At 44.0% G+C, this 18,787-nt stretch overlaps 2 protein-coding genes across 4 annotated transcripts in view; one reads left to right on the top strand and one right to left on the bottom strand.

Annotated features, from left to right (window-relative positions):
* Window positions 1-2,704, bottom strand: part of PRPF4 (pre-mRNA splicing tri-snRNP complex factor PRPF4) — an 88,386-nt gene extending 85,682 nt beyond the window's left edge. Inside the window, exon 1 of the mRNA XM_069241364.1 lies at window positions 2,471-2,704. The gene's annotated coding sequence lies outside the window, so the exon portion shown is untranslated. The remainder of the gene's footprint in view (window positions 1-2,470) is intronic.
* Window positions 2,705-3,139: 435 nt separating this feature from the next.
* Window positions 3,140-10,731, top strand: CDC26 (cell division cycle 26). 3 transcript variants are annotated; one of them, XM_069241366.1, is made up of 3 exons: window positions 3,140-3,480; window positions 8,017-8,147; window positions 10,281-10,731. In XM_069241366.1, exons 2-3 carry the CDS (start codon window positions 8,067-8,069, stop codon window positions 10,449-10,451), a joined length of 252 nt encoding a protein of 83 aa, XP_069097467.1. In that variant the 5' UTR covers window positions 3,140-3,480; window positions 8,017-8,066; the 3' UTR covers window positions 10,452-10,731. The 3 variants fall into 3 exon arrangements, with proteins under 3 accessions (XP_069097467.1, XP_069097468.1, XP_069097466.1); XM_069241367.1 differs by having other exon boundaries at window positions 3,145-3,249; XM_069241365.1 differs by having other exon boundaries at window positions 3,146-3,476.
* The last annotated feature ends 8,056 nt before the right edge of the window (window positions 10,732-18,787 follow it).

Below are 18,787 nucleotides of genomic sequence, written 5' to 3' on the forward strand. Positions count from 1 at the left end.
CAGCGACGACACCAACACCTCTTCCCTGATTGACAACCTTGCCACAATAGGACTTAAGCAACTGGTCACCTCACCAATACACATTGCAGGACACACGCTCAATGACATCTTTTGCACCAGCAACAACATCACAGTCGACAAAACCTCCACACTTCACTGGACTGACCACCACTGCATCCATTTCACTATCACCTCATTGACATTCCACCTCCACACACTCCAAGCCCCAAGCAGAAAACGGGACCGGATCACCGAGGAACAGCTCTCCCACACCCTCAGCAAGTCTCTTCCGTTCCTCACCGCAGACCCTAACGCCTCAGCACGAAACTTCCACCAATGGATCTCCAAATGCGCCAACACCCTAGCACCTCTCCGTAAGGCATTACTTAAACACCACCTCAAGATGGCCAGCTGGTTCTCCCCAGCACTCCAGGCACACCTGAAAACGGCTAGAGAAAAGATGGAGGAGCAGCAAGTCCCCAAAAGACTTTGAGGCTTTCAAAGCGGCCACCAAATCCCACCACCACCTCATCAGTCACTAAGAAAGCCACCTTGAAGGACCGTATCAGCGCAACCGCTCACAACACCAAAGAGCTCTTCGCCGTGTTCAGAGAGTTTGCCAACCCCAAATCAGAAACAGTAAGCATCCCTCCATTTCAAAACTTCTGCGACAGGCTAGCCAACTTCTTCCACTGGAAAATCAAAGACATATACAACAGTTTTGGATCCCAAGACCCTACGAGCCCTCCAACAACCCCCCAGATCCGTCCCATCAAACCACCACAGACCCTGCACCGCTGGACCACCCTCACCACAGACGAGACCCACACCATCATGAGCAGCATCCACACCGGAGCCCCTACGGATCTCTGTCCTCACCACATCCATCACACCCGAACTCCAACACATCCTCAACTGTTCAATAGAGACAGCCACCTTCCCAGGGGACTGGAAGCAAGCCGAGATCCGCCCGCTCTTGAAGAAACCCACAGCCGACCCCCTGGACCACAAGAATTACTGCCCCATTTCTATGAGAGTTTCCACAACAGGATGGAAGCCGTTGCTGCCCGGATAAAGGACAGCTGCCTCAAGCTCAACTCTGACAAGACCAAGATCCTCATCCTGGGACCATCCACATCAGCTTGGGATGACTCCTGGTGCCCATCGACGCTCTGCACCCCCCCCACCCTAATTGACCACGCATGCAACCTCTGCACCATCCTGAACTCATTGCTCACATTGACCCGCCAAGTCAACTCAGGCGCATCGTCCTGCTTTCCCACACTCAGACTGCACCAGAAGATCTACAAATGGATACCAAAGGGCTGCCACAAAACCGTAATCCATGCCCTGGTTACCAGCAGACTTGACCTTGGCAACTCCCTCTACACCAGTACCACCCAGAAGAACCTCAAGAAGTTACAGCACATCCATCGCCTCCGCCAGACTCATCCTGGACATTCCCTGCCACAAACATATCTCGAATTACCTAAGAGAACTCCACTGGCTACCTATTGAGAAGAGAATTAACTTGGAGCGCCTCGTCCACGCCTACAAGGCCCTCCATGACCTAGGACCCACCTACCTCAACCACTGCATCACCTTCTACTACCCCGCCAGACCTCGCCGCTCAACAAGTACTAGCCACCGTACCCCACATACGGAAGCCCTCAGCTGTTGGGAGATCCTTCACCTACCTCGCAGCAAAGTGCTGGAACACCCTGCCCCTACACCTCCGGCAATCACCATCACTACTCCAATTCAGAAAGGACCTTAAAACCTGGAGGACTAATCACCTTAGCGCCTTGAGACCCTTACGGGTGAATAGCTGTGCTTTAGAAATCCTAATTTCATTTGTTTTGAGTGTCTGATTTCAAAGTAGTCTGAGACGTCACCTTGAACTAAAGGTAGTTCATTGGGCCATATCTTTCACATTCTAGATCACGAACTTTTCGTTTTGCTGCTATCATTGTGAATCCAGAACTATATATACCTCAATTCAAAACGATGGACGTGCGCAGTTCTACATTAAACAGCTCGTGATATTGTGTCACACATGATGAAGGCCAATGTGATACACAGACATACTGCAAACATTAAAATGTCACATATATTCATACTGCAATCGAAGCATCAATAATTCTTACCCAAATGGCATGTGTGAATGGCAGAAGACAGAAATATATATATTTTTTAAAGTGGCATCTTGATTTCTCAAACAATGGGAAGTAGGAAGAAATACAACAAATTGGGAGGGGAGCGTGTGTCAACTGATTACAAATATGTGAACAGCAACATGGGTTGGCGTCTGTCGTTGCATACAGCGGTACTCGCCTTCCATACGTTTATGAGTACTTTGTGACACTAACAGTACATTGAACTGCAGAAAGATACTAAAAAGTAGAAAGAGTCAAAGAAACAAGCGGTACAAAGAGCAACAGGAGCTGCATTAAAATGAAAGATTCCTCACCTCTCGTTGTTAGAGCCTCATCTACAGAAATAACATGCTGTACTCAACGTAACAGCCGCGACCACGGAAGTCCTATTTTTTTTACTTCCTGGGTCACACCATAAAGTGCCTCTCACACTGGCTAGAGTTTCTTTGCCCCTTTTATTTGAGACTTAAATCTGTTTCTCATAACAACATTTTTAACGATGTCTTATTTTGAGTAATTATCAGCAGATGGGAATGGGCTTTGGGACACCACAAATGTACACGACTAATCAAATTCATGTCTGAGGTGGATAAATGAGAGCTACATTCTAGTTCATACGCAACAAAGAGATTGAAGAACGGGGCTGGTGTGTCTGATAGCGCCATCTTAGAATGGGTATCTTTGCAATATAGTGTATTGTTTAAGTTACGATAAAGGCTCTCTGCCGGACACAAACATTGTGAATCGTAGCTAATAGTTTTGGAGGTGAACAAAGCGATAAAATCCAATGCAGGTTAGTGCTTCTAAATACTGAAACTTCGTTGTACGTCGTACAAACTTTTATTGAACATATTTAATGAAAGTCATAGGCTATTTTTGCCAAGGAATACCGCTTGCAACACATTTTAAGACAACAGATATCTTACTCTTGGTTTGTGCAAGGGGGCGCTATGCTGAGGGGACTTAAGGGCAGCTCTCCAGTTTTCTAGTCCTCTTTCAGTTGCAATACAACGCAAAATTCGTCCTTCCTCTATGTCAATTATCGGCTGCTGAGGGCGGATGCAGTAGGCAACACCGGTTGAGCTAAGCTGGGGTATTTGCGGGGATATGGGCCGTGCGAGAAAACGATTGTGAGGTGTAGGGACCCAGTTCCTCAAGGCTGAAGGGTGGGAGCAGTTGGGTCATCAGAAGCCTGCCTTTAACTGTCTAGGAATAGGACTAATGCAGAGAAGCACCAGCAAGCGATCCTACCTGGCAGACGCGTGTTTAGTATTTACGTTTCGGGGATTGGGAGTGATCTGCAGTGGTGACCAGTGAGTTGTGAGTATGTGTGTATTTATTTCATATTGTCTATGTGAGAGTACATCAACCTCATAGCAAATCGCAACGTTAACGCGAGTCTATAAAGACTTACACATTTTTAAGGTTTCAGTTCTGCAATAAGTGGTTATGTCGTGTTCCCTACGCGTGTGCTTTAATATGCCAGCGTGAAAGATTATGTGGTGCGGAGTTGAAAGCCTTCTTTGTAGGACGTAATGTTGCTATTTACCTTTTCCAAGTTTGTCCATCTTGTGCTGGTTGTTTGCAGTGTTTGAAGTGTTCGGGATCTGAGGGGCACACCGTGTTTTTTTTAGTTTAAGAAAAACAGTTCACCTACTTTTCGTGAAAAGACTACTGTCCCGGGACGGTTAATTCTGGGAGCTAAAATGCTCCGGCTGAAGTAAAGTGCAAGGCAGGGAGTCTCCTATGCTGTGAAACAGAGGGAGGGGCAGACAGCTTAACACGCCTTCCTGCCAGGGTGCCTGCATGCCTGAAAGAGATATAAATGTTCTCAACTAGTTAATCTCCAAATTTAAAGGGTGCTTGGATGCCAGTATTGGCTTTAATTTATAGAATCACTCAAAGCTTCCCAATGACACAGATTTATTCTTTTTGAGTGGTATTACAAGAAAGTTACAAGCTATACTGTGAACTGTGTGCTTTTAAAGGACAGTTTTTATCTTAAAAAAATAGCATTTTGTACAGTCTGGTTATTGCTAAAATCTATATTTGGAAGTACTTTTTTCATCTTAAAACTTTTTGCACATTTTGTAGCAGCCTATGTATACTGTGTGTAATGCAAGTTTAAAATAACGGTTTTCATATTCACAGCACTTTCTGTCAAAGACTAGGACCTCATAACACTAAACGTGCACAAGTCACTATTCTCCCCTGCATTAATCAGGATTCAGATCTGTGGCTTTCTGGTTACACACACATACTTCTGCAGTGCATTAACTAATAGAGGTTTCTTAATGTATGATAGTGCATTTCACAATGATTACCTTGCATTTATTTTTCATTTAAGCTGTGCCTTATTTTATATGTAGTTACCTGAAGGTGAAAGTCTGAAAAAGTTATGCAATTTTTTGTTTTATTAGCCACGTCTTTGACCTCACTCCCTTTGTGCACAGCATCACGCTTTCCAAACTTTTTTAATGTACTTCGACCAGTGGTGCTTGACCTGGAACATAGCCTCTTTATAACCTCTCGGATCGGCTGGCTTCTATCCTTCCACTGCTCACTTTAAGAGATCTTTTTTTGTTTCTTGTTAAGCACTCCATGTGAGTGCATGTGTTTTTTAGCTCCCTCATTTTCTGTTCCTTCTGCTCGCCTGCACAGCTTGTTTCTCTATTGTGTACCTCCCCGCAACCCTCTTGAGCTCTCTTGTTCTAAGTGTCCCTCCAGCTTCCAGTTTTTCTGTCACTTTTATTTGCTTCTCGCTCTTTTGTTTGCTTCTCCACTTTGCTACATTCTTCTCCACATGTGTGCTTTTCTCCTTGAATTGCTGTCTCCCTTTTTTGATGCTTGCCCTCCTCTAACCCACCGACACACCACTTTCATTCCTGTGTCACTCCTACCATCCTGCGACCTTCTTTTGTTTTTAAAGTGTTCTATTTCACACCCAATTTATTTATTTTTTTATTTATTTTCACATCCAAGTGGCGGCAGTCATTTTGGATTGTTAGATAAAAAGTTAAAGCAAATGCCACCCATGCCATTCTGCAGACGCAAATCAATTTCAATACATGCAGTCACCATTGGAAAGCCCCCAACCTCTAGCAGCCGTTGCATCACTACGTCTTTGGTATTTATTTATTTTGACTGTGCTGCATAACATAGGGGGGAAACGCCAGACATTATAGAGCATTATCAAAAGGCATTGGCAAAGCCAATGAGTCCCATTTGATTTGCCAGCTCTTGTTTTACTTGGAGCCCCTATCTTCACTTCCTTGTCTTTTTTTCCTCCTTCTTGAAGTAACACTTTACAAACGGCACAACAGCAGTGCTGCTAATGCCACATTTGTTAGAGAAAACTGTAGTATAACACACAACATCATTATTTAGCAGTTCTGCACTTTTATTCACTCGTTCACTCATTCACAAGCACACACACCACACACTCTCCTTGTTAAATTACTTGGAATGCTTTAATAATTTCTGCCATGTTGTTTATTATTCCACCTTTTCTTTTTCGTTTTTGACTTAATTCCCTTCATACACATGTATGTGGCTGGCTTAACTGTACTTCTCTGTCCCCCATTTATCATTTTGTTTTGTCTCAGCTTGGCTCCCCTTTTCTTGTCTCACATGGAGTATCCCCAGAGTAGGGAAAGAATACATATGCAAGAACAGTTGGGCAAGTAAACTCTTTGCATGTTTTATGTTGTAGGCCATTAGACCGACTTTATAGGAAAAGGACAGCTTATTAAAGTTTAAAACAGTGGCTCCCAGCCTTTTGACTCCTGAGGACCTTCACTGATCACTACTGGAAGCCGGGGACCCTCAAGCAATTTCTACATTTAAATTTCAAACATTAAAACAGTAATTCACAAAACATACTCAAACAAGTTCAAACCAAACAAATACTCAAATTACTAAAGATGTAATTATTTCATATTGACTAAATATGCAAACATTGAAAAACTTAAATGGGAAGGTTGGTGCTGCATTTCAGCAACTAACTTTTCAGTGTTTGGTTTTATTTAGGAAAGCTTAATCCTCAGGTTAGATTGTGCATTTCCCAAGTGATTTTTGAAATTCTTTAGGTACATAAGATCTGAGCAAGCCTTTTCATATAATATTGGTAGGGAAAGTAAGTAAAACCAGAAGGGCCACTTATCTCTCCATTGCCTCTCTGTCACATGTATTTCATTTGTTTTATAGCACATCTCATGCCAGTGTAGGGTGTCGGAGAACTTAACAGGGTACTACAAGGTGTCGGATACATATGCCATCCGTATTGGTAGGAATTTTCTAAGAGTGCTTGGTCTGGAGAAGCACAAACTCAGAATTGAGAACATAACACAGTGGCTAGTGTTGCCTTTAATAATAATAATGTATTCCTAGGCAAGCAAACTTTTTTTTTTTTTTTTTTTTTTTTAAACAACATAAGGATACTGAATGTTACATGCAGTTATTTGTTGGCAGTTAGTAGCTCACTTTGCTAGCTTACGGTTGTAACTTAGGAACTGCACAGTAACAAAAGAATCTGTGACAAAAGCAGTAACCCACTGTTCTATGCATATAAAATACCTTTCTTTGCATGACACACGTTCTTTGCAGAAGGCATATTAACCATCTATGCTACCTTAGATGAATCAAACCTGTCACTAGACAAAACCTCCATATCTCTCTAGCCGGTACATTAATTACTAGAGTTATCTTGACGCTTTTATTTTGTTGGGAACCTTACAAGATACTTTGTAGGTCTTTTAAAAGTGTTGCACACATGAACTAACAAATGTAAAAACACACGTGTTTCTGTAGAGGCCCCAGCTGGAGAAGTGCCTTCCTGCTGGCCCAGGCCTGCAGACCCCCTGGGAATGCGTCACTAGCCCCTGGGGGTCTGCGGACCACAGGTTGGGAACCCGCTGGTTTTACATAACCATTAATTCCACGGTATTAATTCTAGTCCGTATGAAAGCCTGGAACCTGTAGTGGTCTATAGAAAAGACTGAAACATGTCAACATTAGAAAGAAGTAGGGCCTGCATCCCCTGGAGACACCCCAAGTCTGATTTTATCCATAACAGAGTCACACGTTTTTAAATGAATTCCCATGTGTCCGTAAGGTATTCTTATCCCTGAGAAGAGCGTGGTGAGAGAATATAATAAGTGGTCCCAGAAAATAGTTCATCCCATTCTGGTTTATAGGGACTAGGATGAGATCTGACAATGAAGCATGTCACTAAGAAGACTGTGGTAGGAGAATATAATAAGTGCTCCCAGGAAAATAGTTGAGCCCATTCTGGTTCATAGGGACTAGGATGAGACCTGACAATGAACCATGCCACTAACTGAGTGGACAGAGGTTTTTAATAACAACAGATGAGGTTGCCCTTGGGTAACCTACCATTGTTTTCCACCTTCAGGCCATTTGGAAAAAAAATCTTTGGATGATAGGTTGTAGGATACCCCTATGTGTTGGATATATTGTTTAGAGAAGCTTTATCCTATATACTGGAATCATTCTCTTCCGCCTTCCCGGTCATAAAACGTATTGTTTTTTATGATCGAATTCATATATCTTTGTATTCTCAATTTGGAACAGCCAGTCCTTTTACATAGGGCACTAATAAAGGTGTTGATTCAACAGCAAATATTGTATGCAAATTATAATCTGTGGAGGTATGTACTGATTAAAGTACCGTTGAAAATCTATGCTGTGTAAAAGGTGCAAGGAATTTGTGGGTCATAATAACTTACTTGTAATGGCAAGTGTTTTATTTTTGGCTGAAAGGCACCTGGTTTTATCTTGTATTTTTTTAAAGAAAATATTATTTTATTTAAACACAACCTTTTTCCAATATTTATTTCAGTTGAATATCAAAGAGTTTTGTTTCTGGTGTAGTGGCAAGAAGTTTTCAGAATGCTACGGCGGAAACCAACCCGTCTAGAGTTGAAGCTGGATGACATTGAAGAGTTTGAGAGTATACGGAAAGATTTGGAGGTGAGGATATTGGTTGAAGGGACTGCTGGGATTCCAGTTTTTTAAATTGATTCAGACCTGATTTTGCTCAGTACCCGAGAAAAGCCAGTGATTTTGGCCAAATAGTATCTTTGGAGCTTAGCTAATATTTAAGCTAGTGCTTTTGGAAACATGGTATCTCTGGCGTTTAACTAATACCTCTGTCACTTGAGTAAATAATTCATATGTGCATGATTGCACATGGGCATGTATTACTTCAAGCACAATAGAATTACATGGAAGATTTGCTATGGGGATCTCATTAGTAACTTTTAGAAATGTACAGTGGACGTCTGCTCCGAATAGAGTGAGATGAAAAGGAAGCCTCATACTACACAGACTGCACAGGTCTCTGTATAAAAATGGCCTGCTATTACATTCATCTTATACGATCGTGGTGGTGAAGTGGGATATTCCAGCAAATAAAGATATGCTTTTACCTCGCAATGCAGAGCCCTTTCTAGAGAGAAACCGGTAAAATGGCTCCGTGGGCAGAAGATCTGCCCATAGACCTGCAGACCGTATGTACAAATCTCGATTCATCCTCCTCTTTGTCCAAGGTCCAGAAACGTAATTTCGTTAAAGTGATTAGCCAGGTTTTTTTCAAGCACTTAAAGACAATTCAGAATGATGTGCACACTAAGTGACTATCTTTTATCATCAGTATGAAAGTGACCTCCAGAGCACTTTGCAGAGAGAGATACAGACTTTCATAAAACCTCATTAAAGCAAGGAGTGATGTTTCCCTTGTGCAGAATTCTAGATAAAAAGGGCCTGATTCCTGGTTAAGTGGATTAGGTATTGTGATACTGTGTGGCCAGCGTTATTGTCCCCTAAGTGAGAAATAACATGCAGACCTGGAATTACTGTTTTCTGCATCATGCAGATTCCCAAATAATGGGGACAATTAGAATTAAATTGTAATGCACATATTTATATGCCTCCTTAGAATCTAGTAATGCTGCAAAGGATGTTGTCCATGTTAACCATCACAAGTTATTTTCTGCTTGCTTTGCGAGGAATCCTGGACATTGAAGGATCCACTTTGAAAACAGTATTGGCTGGATTTGTGCAGAAAATCACTTCATCCTTCTTTCTTTTTGCATTGCATTCTGCTTCAAAGGGGAAATCTCTGTTTTCCTTTTTTTTTTGATTCCCCTCCACTGAAATAAAATAAAACTTCTGTCCAGAGTATGGAGTGCAAAATGTAAATGAAAGTAGAGGGCACTCATGGCAAGTAAATCATTTTCCAGTTTGGACATGCTACCGTATTTTTAAGTGCTTACATTTTATTTGAGTTCCTGACTTTTTGGGAAGATAAAGAACCAGCTGAACATTGATGACAGCAAGTGTTATGTACTGTGTTAAACTGTATTCTGAGTTTGTATACAACACTACCACATGAAGCAAGCTGCTACTGTTTTAGCAGTGGTAAATGACTTTACCTGCATAAACTAGAGCCCACTAAACTCTGACTAGCCAAGAATATATCTCACAAGCTGCCTTGAGCAAAAGAAGCATTTACCCAGCTAGAACTCTCTCACAGTACTGTGTTTCTGGTTAACCGTGTCTTGATTCTGGCTGCAATGATTCTGTTGTGTAATGGGAAACGTCTGCAATGTGCAGAATATACAGTGTTTACTTTGATTCCTACTGGCGAAAGTTAACAATATATACGTTTTGAGTAGTCATCCATGGTCAATAATTCAAGAAGTCTCATTTGAGTAATCTTAACGTGCACTACTATTTTCTTAAATGGTTAAGTAGAATAAAATCCCACAAAATCTTTGAACAGGTAACTTTTCTCTTTGTATTCTCTCCATACTCTGGTTGTGTTGAAAAAATGGGCTTGCTTTATTAAGGCAGTCTGAAACCTAAATTTTTAATAGTTTAACCATTCTGTATTTTGGTCTGTGTAAGTGTGTGTATCTAAACGGTGTGTTTGATTGACTGTGTTTTTGAGATAAGCTAAAAAGTGGCGAAAAATAGTTTTTATGGTGATTCGTAGGATATCCTGATGCAGTGTCTTGATCCCAGCTGTACAGCAATTGTTTTTTCCCCCAAACATTCTATGTTTATGAAAGTGCTAACAATCATTTTGTTTTTCTTCTTCAGAGTCGCAAGAAGCAGGGGGAGGATGCTCATGTAATCAGCAGTACGGATGGAGCCATTGGGATCAGCAGTGACCACAAAAGTAGGGAGCAGATGATACATGACAGAATTGGCTACAAGCCGCAGCCAAAACCTACAAATAATCCAACACAGTTTGGCAATTTTGAATTTTAGAGACCTTCCAGGATTTGTCATGTACTTGCAGGGCAAGAAGCCTGCTGTCCAAGGCTGGACCATGAAGTGCACACATAGATATTCCATTGTGTTGGAAGAAATTATTCTGGAAAACTGCTAACCTGAGCCACATTGTGACAACTGGGGGACTGCGGGATACGTGACAGACTTGGAAATGATTGACACTTCTGAGTTCCAACTTGTTTACATGGTGCACCTAGAGCTATTTTAATTTGATCAATTTTAGGTTTTCTAATAAATTCGGGTCTGCAGAGCCGTATCAACTATTGTACCGTTTACCTTATTGCTTCATAGGTGCAGCTTGTGTAGATAACACTGAGAATGAGGCCCACCAAGGATAATTTATGGAACCAAGTTTCTATAGTGAAATGGAACCTAGGGTCCGAAGCAAAGCATGGTTAGCCTAGATTGCTGAGAACATTTGTGAGTTCAACCAAACAAGTCTTTACAGCGCAGCTTGTCACCCCAGGGTCTTCAGGCACTGTGGGGGTACTGCGAGCATTGGCTGGGTGGGGATATTGGTCGAAGAGCTAGGTCTTGAGCTGCTTCCTGAAATCCTGTAGAGAAGGGCAGGTTCGCAGATGGAGGGGGAGATTGTTCCAGACTTTTGGTGCAATGTAGGAGAAAGATCAGCTTCTGGAGTGGTTACGTTGGATGTGGGGTAGGTGGACATGTGCAAGGGAAGAGGAGTGAAGTTCTCTCATTGGTTGGTGGAAGGAGAGGAGGTTGTTGAGGTAGGCAAGACCTGAGTTGTAGAGGGCTTTGTAGTTGTGGGTGAGGAGCTTGAAGAGGCATCTTTAATGGTCGGGGAGCCAGTGGAGAGCCCTGAGGTAAGGGGTGATGCTAGTTCTTCTGGGGAGGTTAATGGTGAGACAGGCGGCCGTGTTCTGGATTGTTTTTAGGCAGTTCATGAGTTGTTTAGTGGCTCTGGTGAAGATTGTGTGGCCGTAGTTGAGTCGGCTGGTAATGAGGTTTGAGTGATAGTTTTTCTGTCTGACAGCAGGACCCAGGGGAAGATCTTTCTGAGCACACACAGGATGTTAAATCAGGCTTAGGAGACTGCATTGATATGTTGCTTCATGGTCAGTTGGGTGTCCAGGATGATGCCAAGGTTGCGTGCGTGGTTGGTGGGGATGTGGGGAGGAATGAGGTTGGGGGGCCACCACGTGCCGTCCCAGGGCGAGGGGCTGTTTTTGAAGATGAGGATCTCTGTCTTGCCTGAGTTCAGCTTGAGGCAGTTGGTCTTCATCCATGTGGTGATATTGGTCATGGTGTTTTGGAAGTTGGCTTTTGCGATCGCAGCTTCTTCTGTGAAGGATAGACTAGCTGGGTGACATGGGTGTAGGAGATGATTTTGAGTCCATGGGTATGGGCGATTTCTGCGAGCTGTGTCATGTAAGTGTTGGAGAGGGTGGGGCTGGGGAGGAGCCCTGCGGGATGCCGCAGATGATGTCGTTTGGGCTTGGAGACAAAGGGCGGTAAGTGGATCCTTCCTGTTCGACCGGATAGGAAGAAGGCGATCCACTGTAGTGTGTTGCTTTGAATTCCTATGCTGTGTAGTCTGGCTATAAGCATGGGGTGGAAGACAGTGTTGAAGGCTGATCAGAGGTCGAGGAGGATGAGCATGGCGGATCCTCTTTAGTCAGTGAGGCATCAGATGTCGTCTGTGATGAGGGAGGTTTCTGTGGTGTGATTGGGTCTGAATCTAGATTGTGAAGGGTTTAACAGGTTGTTGTGTTACAGAAAGCCTGTAAGCTGTTGGTTGATGGCTTTTTCCAATACCTTAGCGGGGAAGGGCAGGAGCGAGATGGGGTGGTCATTTTTTTAGTTCATAGGGGTTGGCTGTGGATTTCTTGAGGAGAGGCTTGACTTTGGCCTGTTTAGTACTGGAGATGGAGGTGTTGATGATGTAGTATGGTGGGGCAAGGGTCCCAGGAGGATCCGGAGTGGATTGAAGTTATGATGGAAATCGTGGCCTCAGTGAAGATTGTTGCGGAGGTTGTTTCCAGATGGAGAGCGGGGGGGGTGCAAGGGTGCGGAGGAGGTCTGGGATCGTTGGCGGGGGTCGAAGTTGTTGTAGATGTCAATCATCTGGTGGTGAAAGAAGTCTAATAACTTATTGCAGAGCGCTTGGGATGGGTAGATTGAGTTTTCTGCGGCAGAGGGGCGGGAGAACTCTGACAATGCTGAAGAGTTCTTTGGCCTGATTTGCGCTTGCTTCGATGAAGGTATTGAGTGCTTATTTTTTTTATTAGCATTTTTGAGTCCCTGGAGGTTCTTTGAGGGTGGTTCTGAAGGTATCGAATTTAGCGTGGGTCTTGTCAGTGTGCCTGTGTCTCGAGCTTCTTGCAATGTCATTTTAGGGTCAGGAGTTCTGGGGTGTTTGCTGGTGGTAGTGGAGGCAATCCAGCTGGAGAAGTTCTGGACTCTGTGTTTGAGGGTGTCAGCGCGGCTCGGCCCAGTTTCCTTTAGGGCAGAGGTCCAGGAGAATGCCAAGAAATTGCTCCAACTGCGTCAGGGGGAAGTGGGGTGGTTCTCCAGGGCGGCAGGTTGCCCTTATATAGTGAAGTGGACAATGTAGTAGTCTGTCCAGGTTAGATCGGTGGTGGGGGATAAGGGCGCTCCGCCTGTGGTAGAGAAGATGGGATCCAGTGTATGACCTGCGCAGCGGGTGGGGTGGTTGACGATTTGGGAGAGGCCAATAAAGTTCTTGTTTTCCAGGAGTGAGGAAGAGTTGGCGTCGCTCTGATCTTCTAGGTAGAAGTTTAGGTTACCCAGAAGGATGTAGTGGTTGGAGTCGATGGTGAGGGGGGTGATGAGATACCGGGTGGCGTTGCAGAATTTGTGGTGGGGGCCTGTAGGCGAGGGTTCCTCTGATGGTGGTTTAGCGTCCAGTTTATCTGGAAATAAGGGTGTTCCATGATGGGGGAGTTGTGTCATCTGAGTGGTGCAGTTGATTATGGCGTTGCCTCTCCCTTTTCTGTCTGTGCGGTCGTGGTGGATCATCTTGAAACCAGTGGCTGGGGGTGTGTGGCTGTGGTGATTTTGGGGCCAGAGGAGGGGGAGAGCCAAGTTTCAGTGATGAACGTGAGGTCACCTGGGGAGGGGGGGGGGGGGGGTTATGGTGTCCCAGATTTCTTTCTCCAACTTAATGGAGACAAAACTGAACTAATGATCCTGGGCCAACATCCTGGCCCGGGTACGAACTTTCTCCCTCCCAGTGTTATTGAGGAATTACCTACCCCCCAAGAAACACATTAAAACTCTAGGAATCTGGTTGGACCACCTCCTTACGAAGTCTCTGCCACCTGTTAAAGACTTTTGAAATTATTAAGGAAGGTATTGGGAATACTTCCTCCACTTGCTAAAAGGCTTATTGTTCAAGGGATTATTTTGTCTCATTTAGATTATGGCAACGGTCTATTCCTTGGTTCACCCAAATATGTAATAAGGAAACTGCAGGTAGTCCAGAATGCTGCAGCACACCTTCTATTAGACATTCCGAAGCATGCTGCAGCAAAACCAGCCCTTGCATTGCTCCACTGGCTTCCAGAGGAACACGTATTAAATTTAAATTTTTGTGCGTGATCCACAGATCATTACACAATAGGGGCCCCCCTTTGCTAAAGACTTTAGCGACATTTTATAAGCCCACCAGAGACCGGAGGTCCGCAACTGCCACTCTTGCAACAATTCCTAAATTAAAAAAAACTAAATGGGGTGGCTCTACGATGCCATACCTGGGCTCTAAACTGTGGAATCCCCTCCCTTTTAGGATTAGACTAATCAGCCATGAATTGGATTTTCGTAAAACTCTTAAGACTTAAGGTTGTTCTATGATCAGCTGCCTTTCCGCTTAGTCTATGGTTACTGGTTCAGCGCTGGGAGTCCTCTTGGTAGCCACGCGCTATACAAATACAGTTAACATAACATAACAATTCCATGGTTTGTTTTCTGAGGGATCGGGCATTGAGTAGTGCGCATTGAAGTTGAGGTCTGTGGCTGCTGGGTGTGGAGAGATGTGTCCGGTGGGTGTAGATGTGCAGGCAAAGATGTAATGGTGGCAGGAAAAAGGGCTTTGGTGGTTCAACGAGGAGGTGGCGCAGTGGTTGGAATGATTCTCCGGTTTCAGGCTGAGGATCTCGTCGAAGGAGTAGCGGCGGTCGTTTGGAGGTCCAGGCGCTGACTGGTGCGGACGCGCTTGCCTTTGGCATGCCGGCTGTGATGCCGCGCAGCAGCCTCCATTATGTAGCCCTGGGAGATGGCAGGAGCCAAATCAGAGGGCGGGAAAGCCCAAGGGGGAGCGGGTGTTAGCAGCGAGGGGGCGTGCGGGGCTGCAAGAGTGAAAGGAGGCAAAACGAGGCAGCAGGGCAAAATGAAACCGTGAAATAAAAGGGGCAAAGAGAGGCAATAAAGCAAAAATGAAAAGGAGTGAAAAGAAAAGGGCACAAAGAGGCAACAAAGCAGAAGTGAAGGGGAGTGAAAAGAAAAAGGAGGCAGGAAAGAGGCAGCAAAGAAATGTGCAAAAGGGCAGAAAAAAGTGCTCCGAGACAGACGAAGGGAGGATCGGGAGTGAGCAGGAAGCAGCGGCCGGTCTTGAACTAGTCTTCTCAGCTGGAGGGCCGGGACTGGTTCCTCTATGCTGATGGCAAGAGACCCCGGAGGCCTAGGGCTGCTAAGCCGGTTTCCTGTGTTCTTTAGATTCTGCAATTCACTGCACGTGGTAGCCTGCCTTCTGACCGACATCCTTTTGCAAGTGTGCACTAGTGCCAAAGACAGCGGAAACTGCATCAGCTACCCCCTTCAAAAGATTGCATTTGTCTTTAATACAGAAGAGATTTCACAGATTTCATACAGAATACTGCTGTACTGTATCCACGCAGCCTGGTGGCAATATATGGCATTAAGTTGGCATAAGGTGCCAAATGTGTACCGTAAAGCTGACGCAGGTGCAGCTTATTACTTTCCTTCTAAGTTGATAGTGAGCTTCTGTTTTGTGAGTGGATAATGGCGGGTAATTCACGTGGGATAGTTTGACAACCAAATATACACATGCAGACGCAAGCATCCATTGGAACACCCTCAATAAGAAGTAATGTGATTATGCATCTCTCAGAAGGTGGAAAACCGCCTTCTGTACACTCTCAGGACAGTGCTGCCAAGTTGAAATCAACATGGGTCACAAAGGCGGTGACGACAATTAGAATGGTGATCAGGATGATTTAAAAAAAATACATTTGCGACACAAAAGCAGGCTTATAATTGTTCTGTGCAATAGTGCAAGTCAAGGTGCTACATTGGCAGAAGAGTCCGCCAGTCTCCCCAGAATTACTCATAGAAAGTGGGGTTGAGGTCACAGAGGCTACTAAAGCACAAGCAGAAGAAAGTGGTTTTTTTTCGTGTGGTAATTAACTGCCCGGGTTAAACTCTTTGTATGTAACAAGTATGTACCAGTATTATGACACTAGTGTTAACACATTTCTCACTTATTTGTACGTGCTCCAACGTAATGTTAAGTAGGTGGGACATGCCATTATTTGCCACTATTTCATCGTCACCATTTAGTTACGGGTACTACGCTACGAGGCCTCAGGGCAGATAAAGCGCTATACAAGCTTATAACATATCTTCACACACCATCTCATTGGTTGTCAATCGATCATGGGTAGCTATTCCATTAAAAATACATACATACATGAAAGTAACATTGGGCAAATATGATTAGTTGTGACCACCATGAAAATATATCGTAGAATTAAATATATTAACTTAACTACTATACTTGTTCATTAAGTAATGGTCGTTTCTCTTAACAGTAAAATTATATTCAAGTTGGGGCCCGCTACACTGATAGAGCAATTTCATGTATTTGCATTGAAATTACTTATAAATTAATATGGTCCCTCAGTTAAAGTTAAATAAAATAATGAATAATTACATTCATTTAACATTAAAACAACGTCTTAAAGATAGTGCTAGAGACAAAAAAAAATGTATTAAAGAGATATGCAATACCATAATAAATATATTAAACAAAGGTAAGAGTTCCAGTTGAGGTTAGTTAAAAGGTTACTTTTAGGCTACTTTTAATAATTTCCAACCAATAAAGTAAGGGATGAGGAAATATTAGAAAGAGGGAATGAGGATGAGGCAATAGTTAAAATATGGAAAAACATCCACAAGGAAAGGGCAGAAGAGGAAAATACCTAGACAGAAGAAAAAGGAGATGAAATAGAAGGCAAAGACATGGTATGTGCCCCATACACTGTTTTCTCTCCCACTTCAAAAGCCCTACAGCAGGCTGTCTGGCCCTATCAATCCTTGTAAAGTTTCTAACTGATGTGCCCAACTAAACTCTTGGAATGCGCAGTTATCAAACAGATACATGCTGTTGTGGAGGAAAATTATGTCCTGCATCCGTTGTAGATGGAAGAGGGCCAAGACAGTGTGTACAAATTTCTTTTGGTGGACAAACCGTGCAAAGCAGCACGTGTTGGTGTGAGTACATTGATTTTGAGAAATGTTATCTGGGTCCGTGTTCAGTGTAGAATGATGGCAGAGAGAGATCCTTTAGTGGACAATAGTATAATTATCTGAAAGTCTGCAGTTTCTGTACGTCCCTTCTATCACGATATGATGGCTAATTTTGTGGACTTTCCCTCAAAGTCCTTCTTTTGCCAGTCTGTTAGAATTTGTCACCAAGCTGCAGCCACTGCCTCTTTCGATTGATTGATTGATTTATATATATATATATATATCTCTCTGATCATATCCAGACACCACCTCAGATATATGGTTTTGTCAGCATTTAGACTAAAGGAGACCTTTGTGCAGTTTTAGTACAGTTGTAAACTAACTGACTAAAGTGGTATATTCCCCATCTTCTGTAACCTGTCCCATCCTATAAAGATTCTGTGCAGGATTTTGAGCTGTATGAGGCGAAAGCTTGTCCTAAGGGCCACTTCCCAGGGATGCATGAAGGCCACCTCCTAGTCCACAGCCTCCATTTCACTTATGTCTCGTTCCCAAGGCCATCAGGACTACTGTTACGAGTAACCCTGTATGTGAGGATATTGCCCCCTTCCCCAAGAGCCCAGCCAGCAGGTGGGTCTTTAGCAGAGTGAAGCCCAGTCCATTGTTACCAGCCCTTGGGCATGTCAGAGCTGAGTGTATTTGTAGTGTTGCATGTGTGAAAGGCCATACACCTCTTGTACACAGGCAAATGATTTACGTTCAGCGTGAGGCATCTCATCCCCCAGGCAGAATATGCCACTTGTTTCCCTTTGACAAAAGCCTTGCAGCTTACTAACTTCACATAAAGTTTCTCCCACTCAAATCAGTATGGGCTTAGCAAACCTGCCCTTCCACCCCACCTGGGAATCTGCTGTATCCCAGACTGCCAATGTTGCCCTTGCCAGCATCAGGAGCCTCGATTGACCCCTCACATCATGCAAATAATGCCTCTGAGGGGTGTCCATCATGGAACACCTGTCCAGGTGCACCCCAGACCTTCCTTCAGGGGGTGTGTGCAGGCATTCCTTACCTTTATATGTGAGGCCCAGCAGTAAGCCCCAAAGTATATTACTCAACAGAGGGGTAGCAAAGCTATACAAGGTCTCCCTCTATTCCACAAAAGTTGTTGAATTTCCTGAGCAGTCAGCTAAAGAATGTTGTGGGCTTCTAATGGACTATCATTGTCTGCAAATGGTCTCAAGGGACCACTTTATAGGCTTCCCATACCACCCCATGCGAATCCATTAAATCTTTGTTTTCCTCTAAATACACTGTTGTATCTGCTCAGATCTGTTACCACAGTTGAGTCCTGCAGTTCTGAGATGTTCAGGCACCTTTGGGGACTAGGTGGTTGCCCGGGAGCTCACAGTGTAATCCATGGCAGTGAGTGGTATGAAATTCCCCTTCGTAGGTACTCTGCTCGCTCAACTTGGGGCATCAGTCCCGCTGGGATAAACTGGGTATACTTATGAGAATGTCAGAGTGTGTTACCCTCCAGACATCTGCCGGCGCAAAAGCGGGGTGATTTTGGATAAACATGTGTGAGGGGCCGATCTGCCCAATCCCTGTAGTGAGCTATCTACGCTCTGGAGTAAAAACATCATTCCAGTCACTCCCCACAATAGAGAATATATAACCCACTTATAACAATATGGGTCCTACCTATCCATCGCTGCCTGTTGGAGCCTAGGCAGGGCATAGACATTGAAGAGCTTGAAACTTTGTGTACCCCTGGTACCTTGATTCCCCAGCACCATCCATGTCTGGATCCACCCGTGTCCTCCTAACCAGGAAGAGGAAGT

This window comes from Pleurodeles waltl, chromosome 6, assembly GCF_031143425.1.
Source record: "Pleurodeles waltl isolate 20211129_DDA chromosome 6, aPleWal1.hap1.20221129, whole genome shotgun sequence".
Classification (NCBI taxonomy): Eukaryota; Metazoa; Chordata; class Amphibia; order Caudata; family Salamandridae; genus Pleurodeles; species Pleurodeles waltl.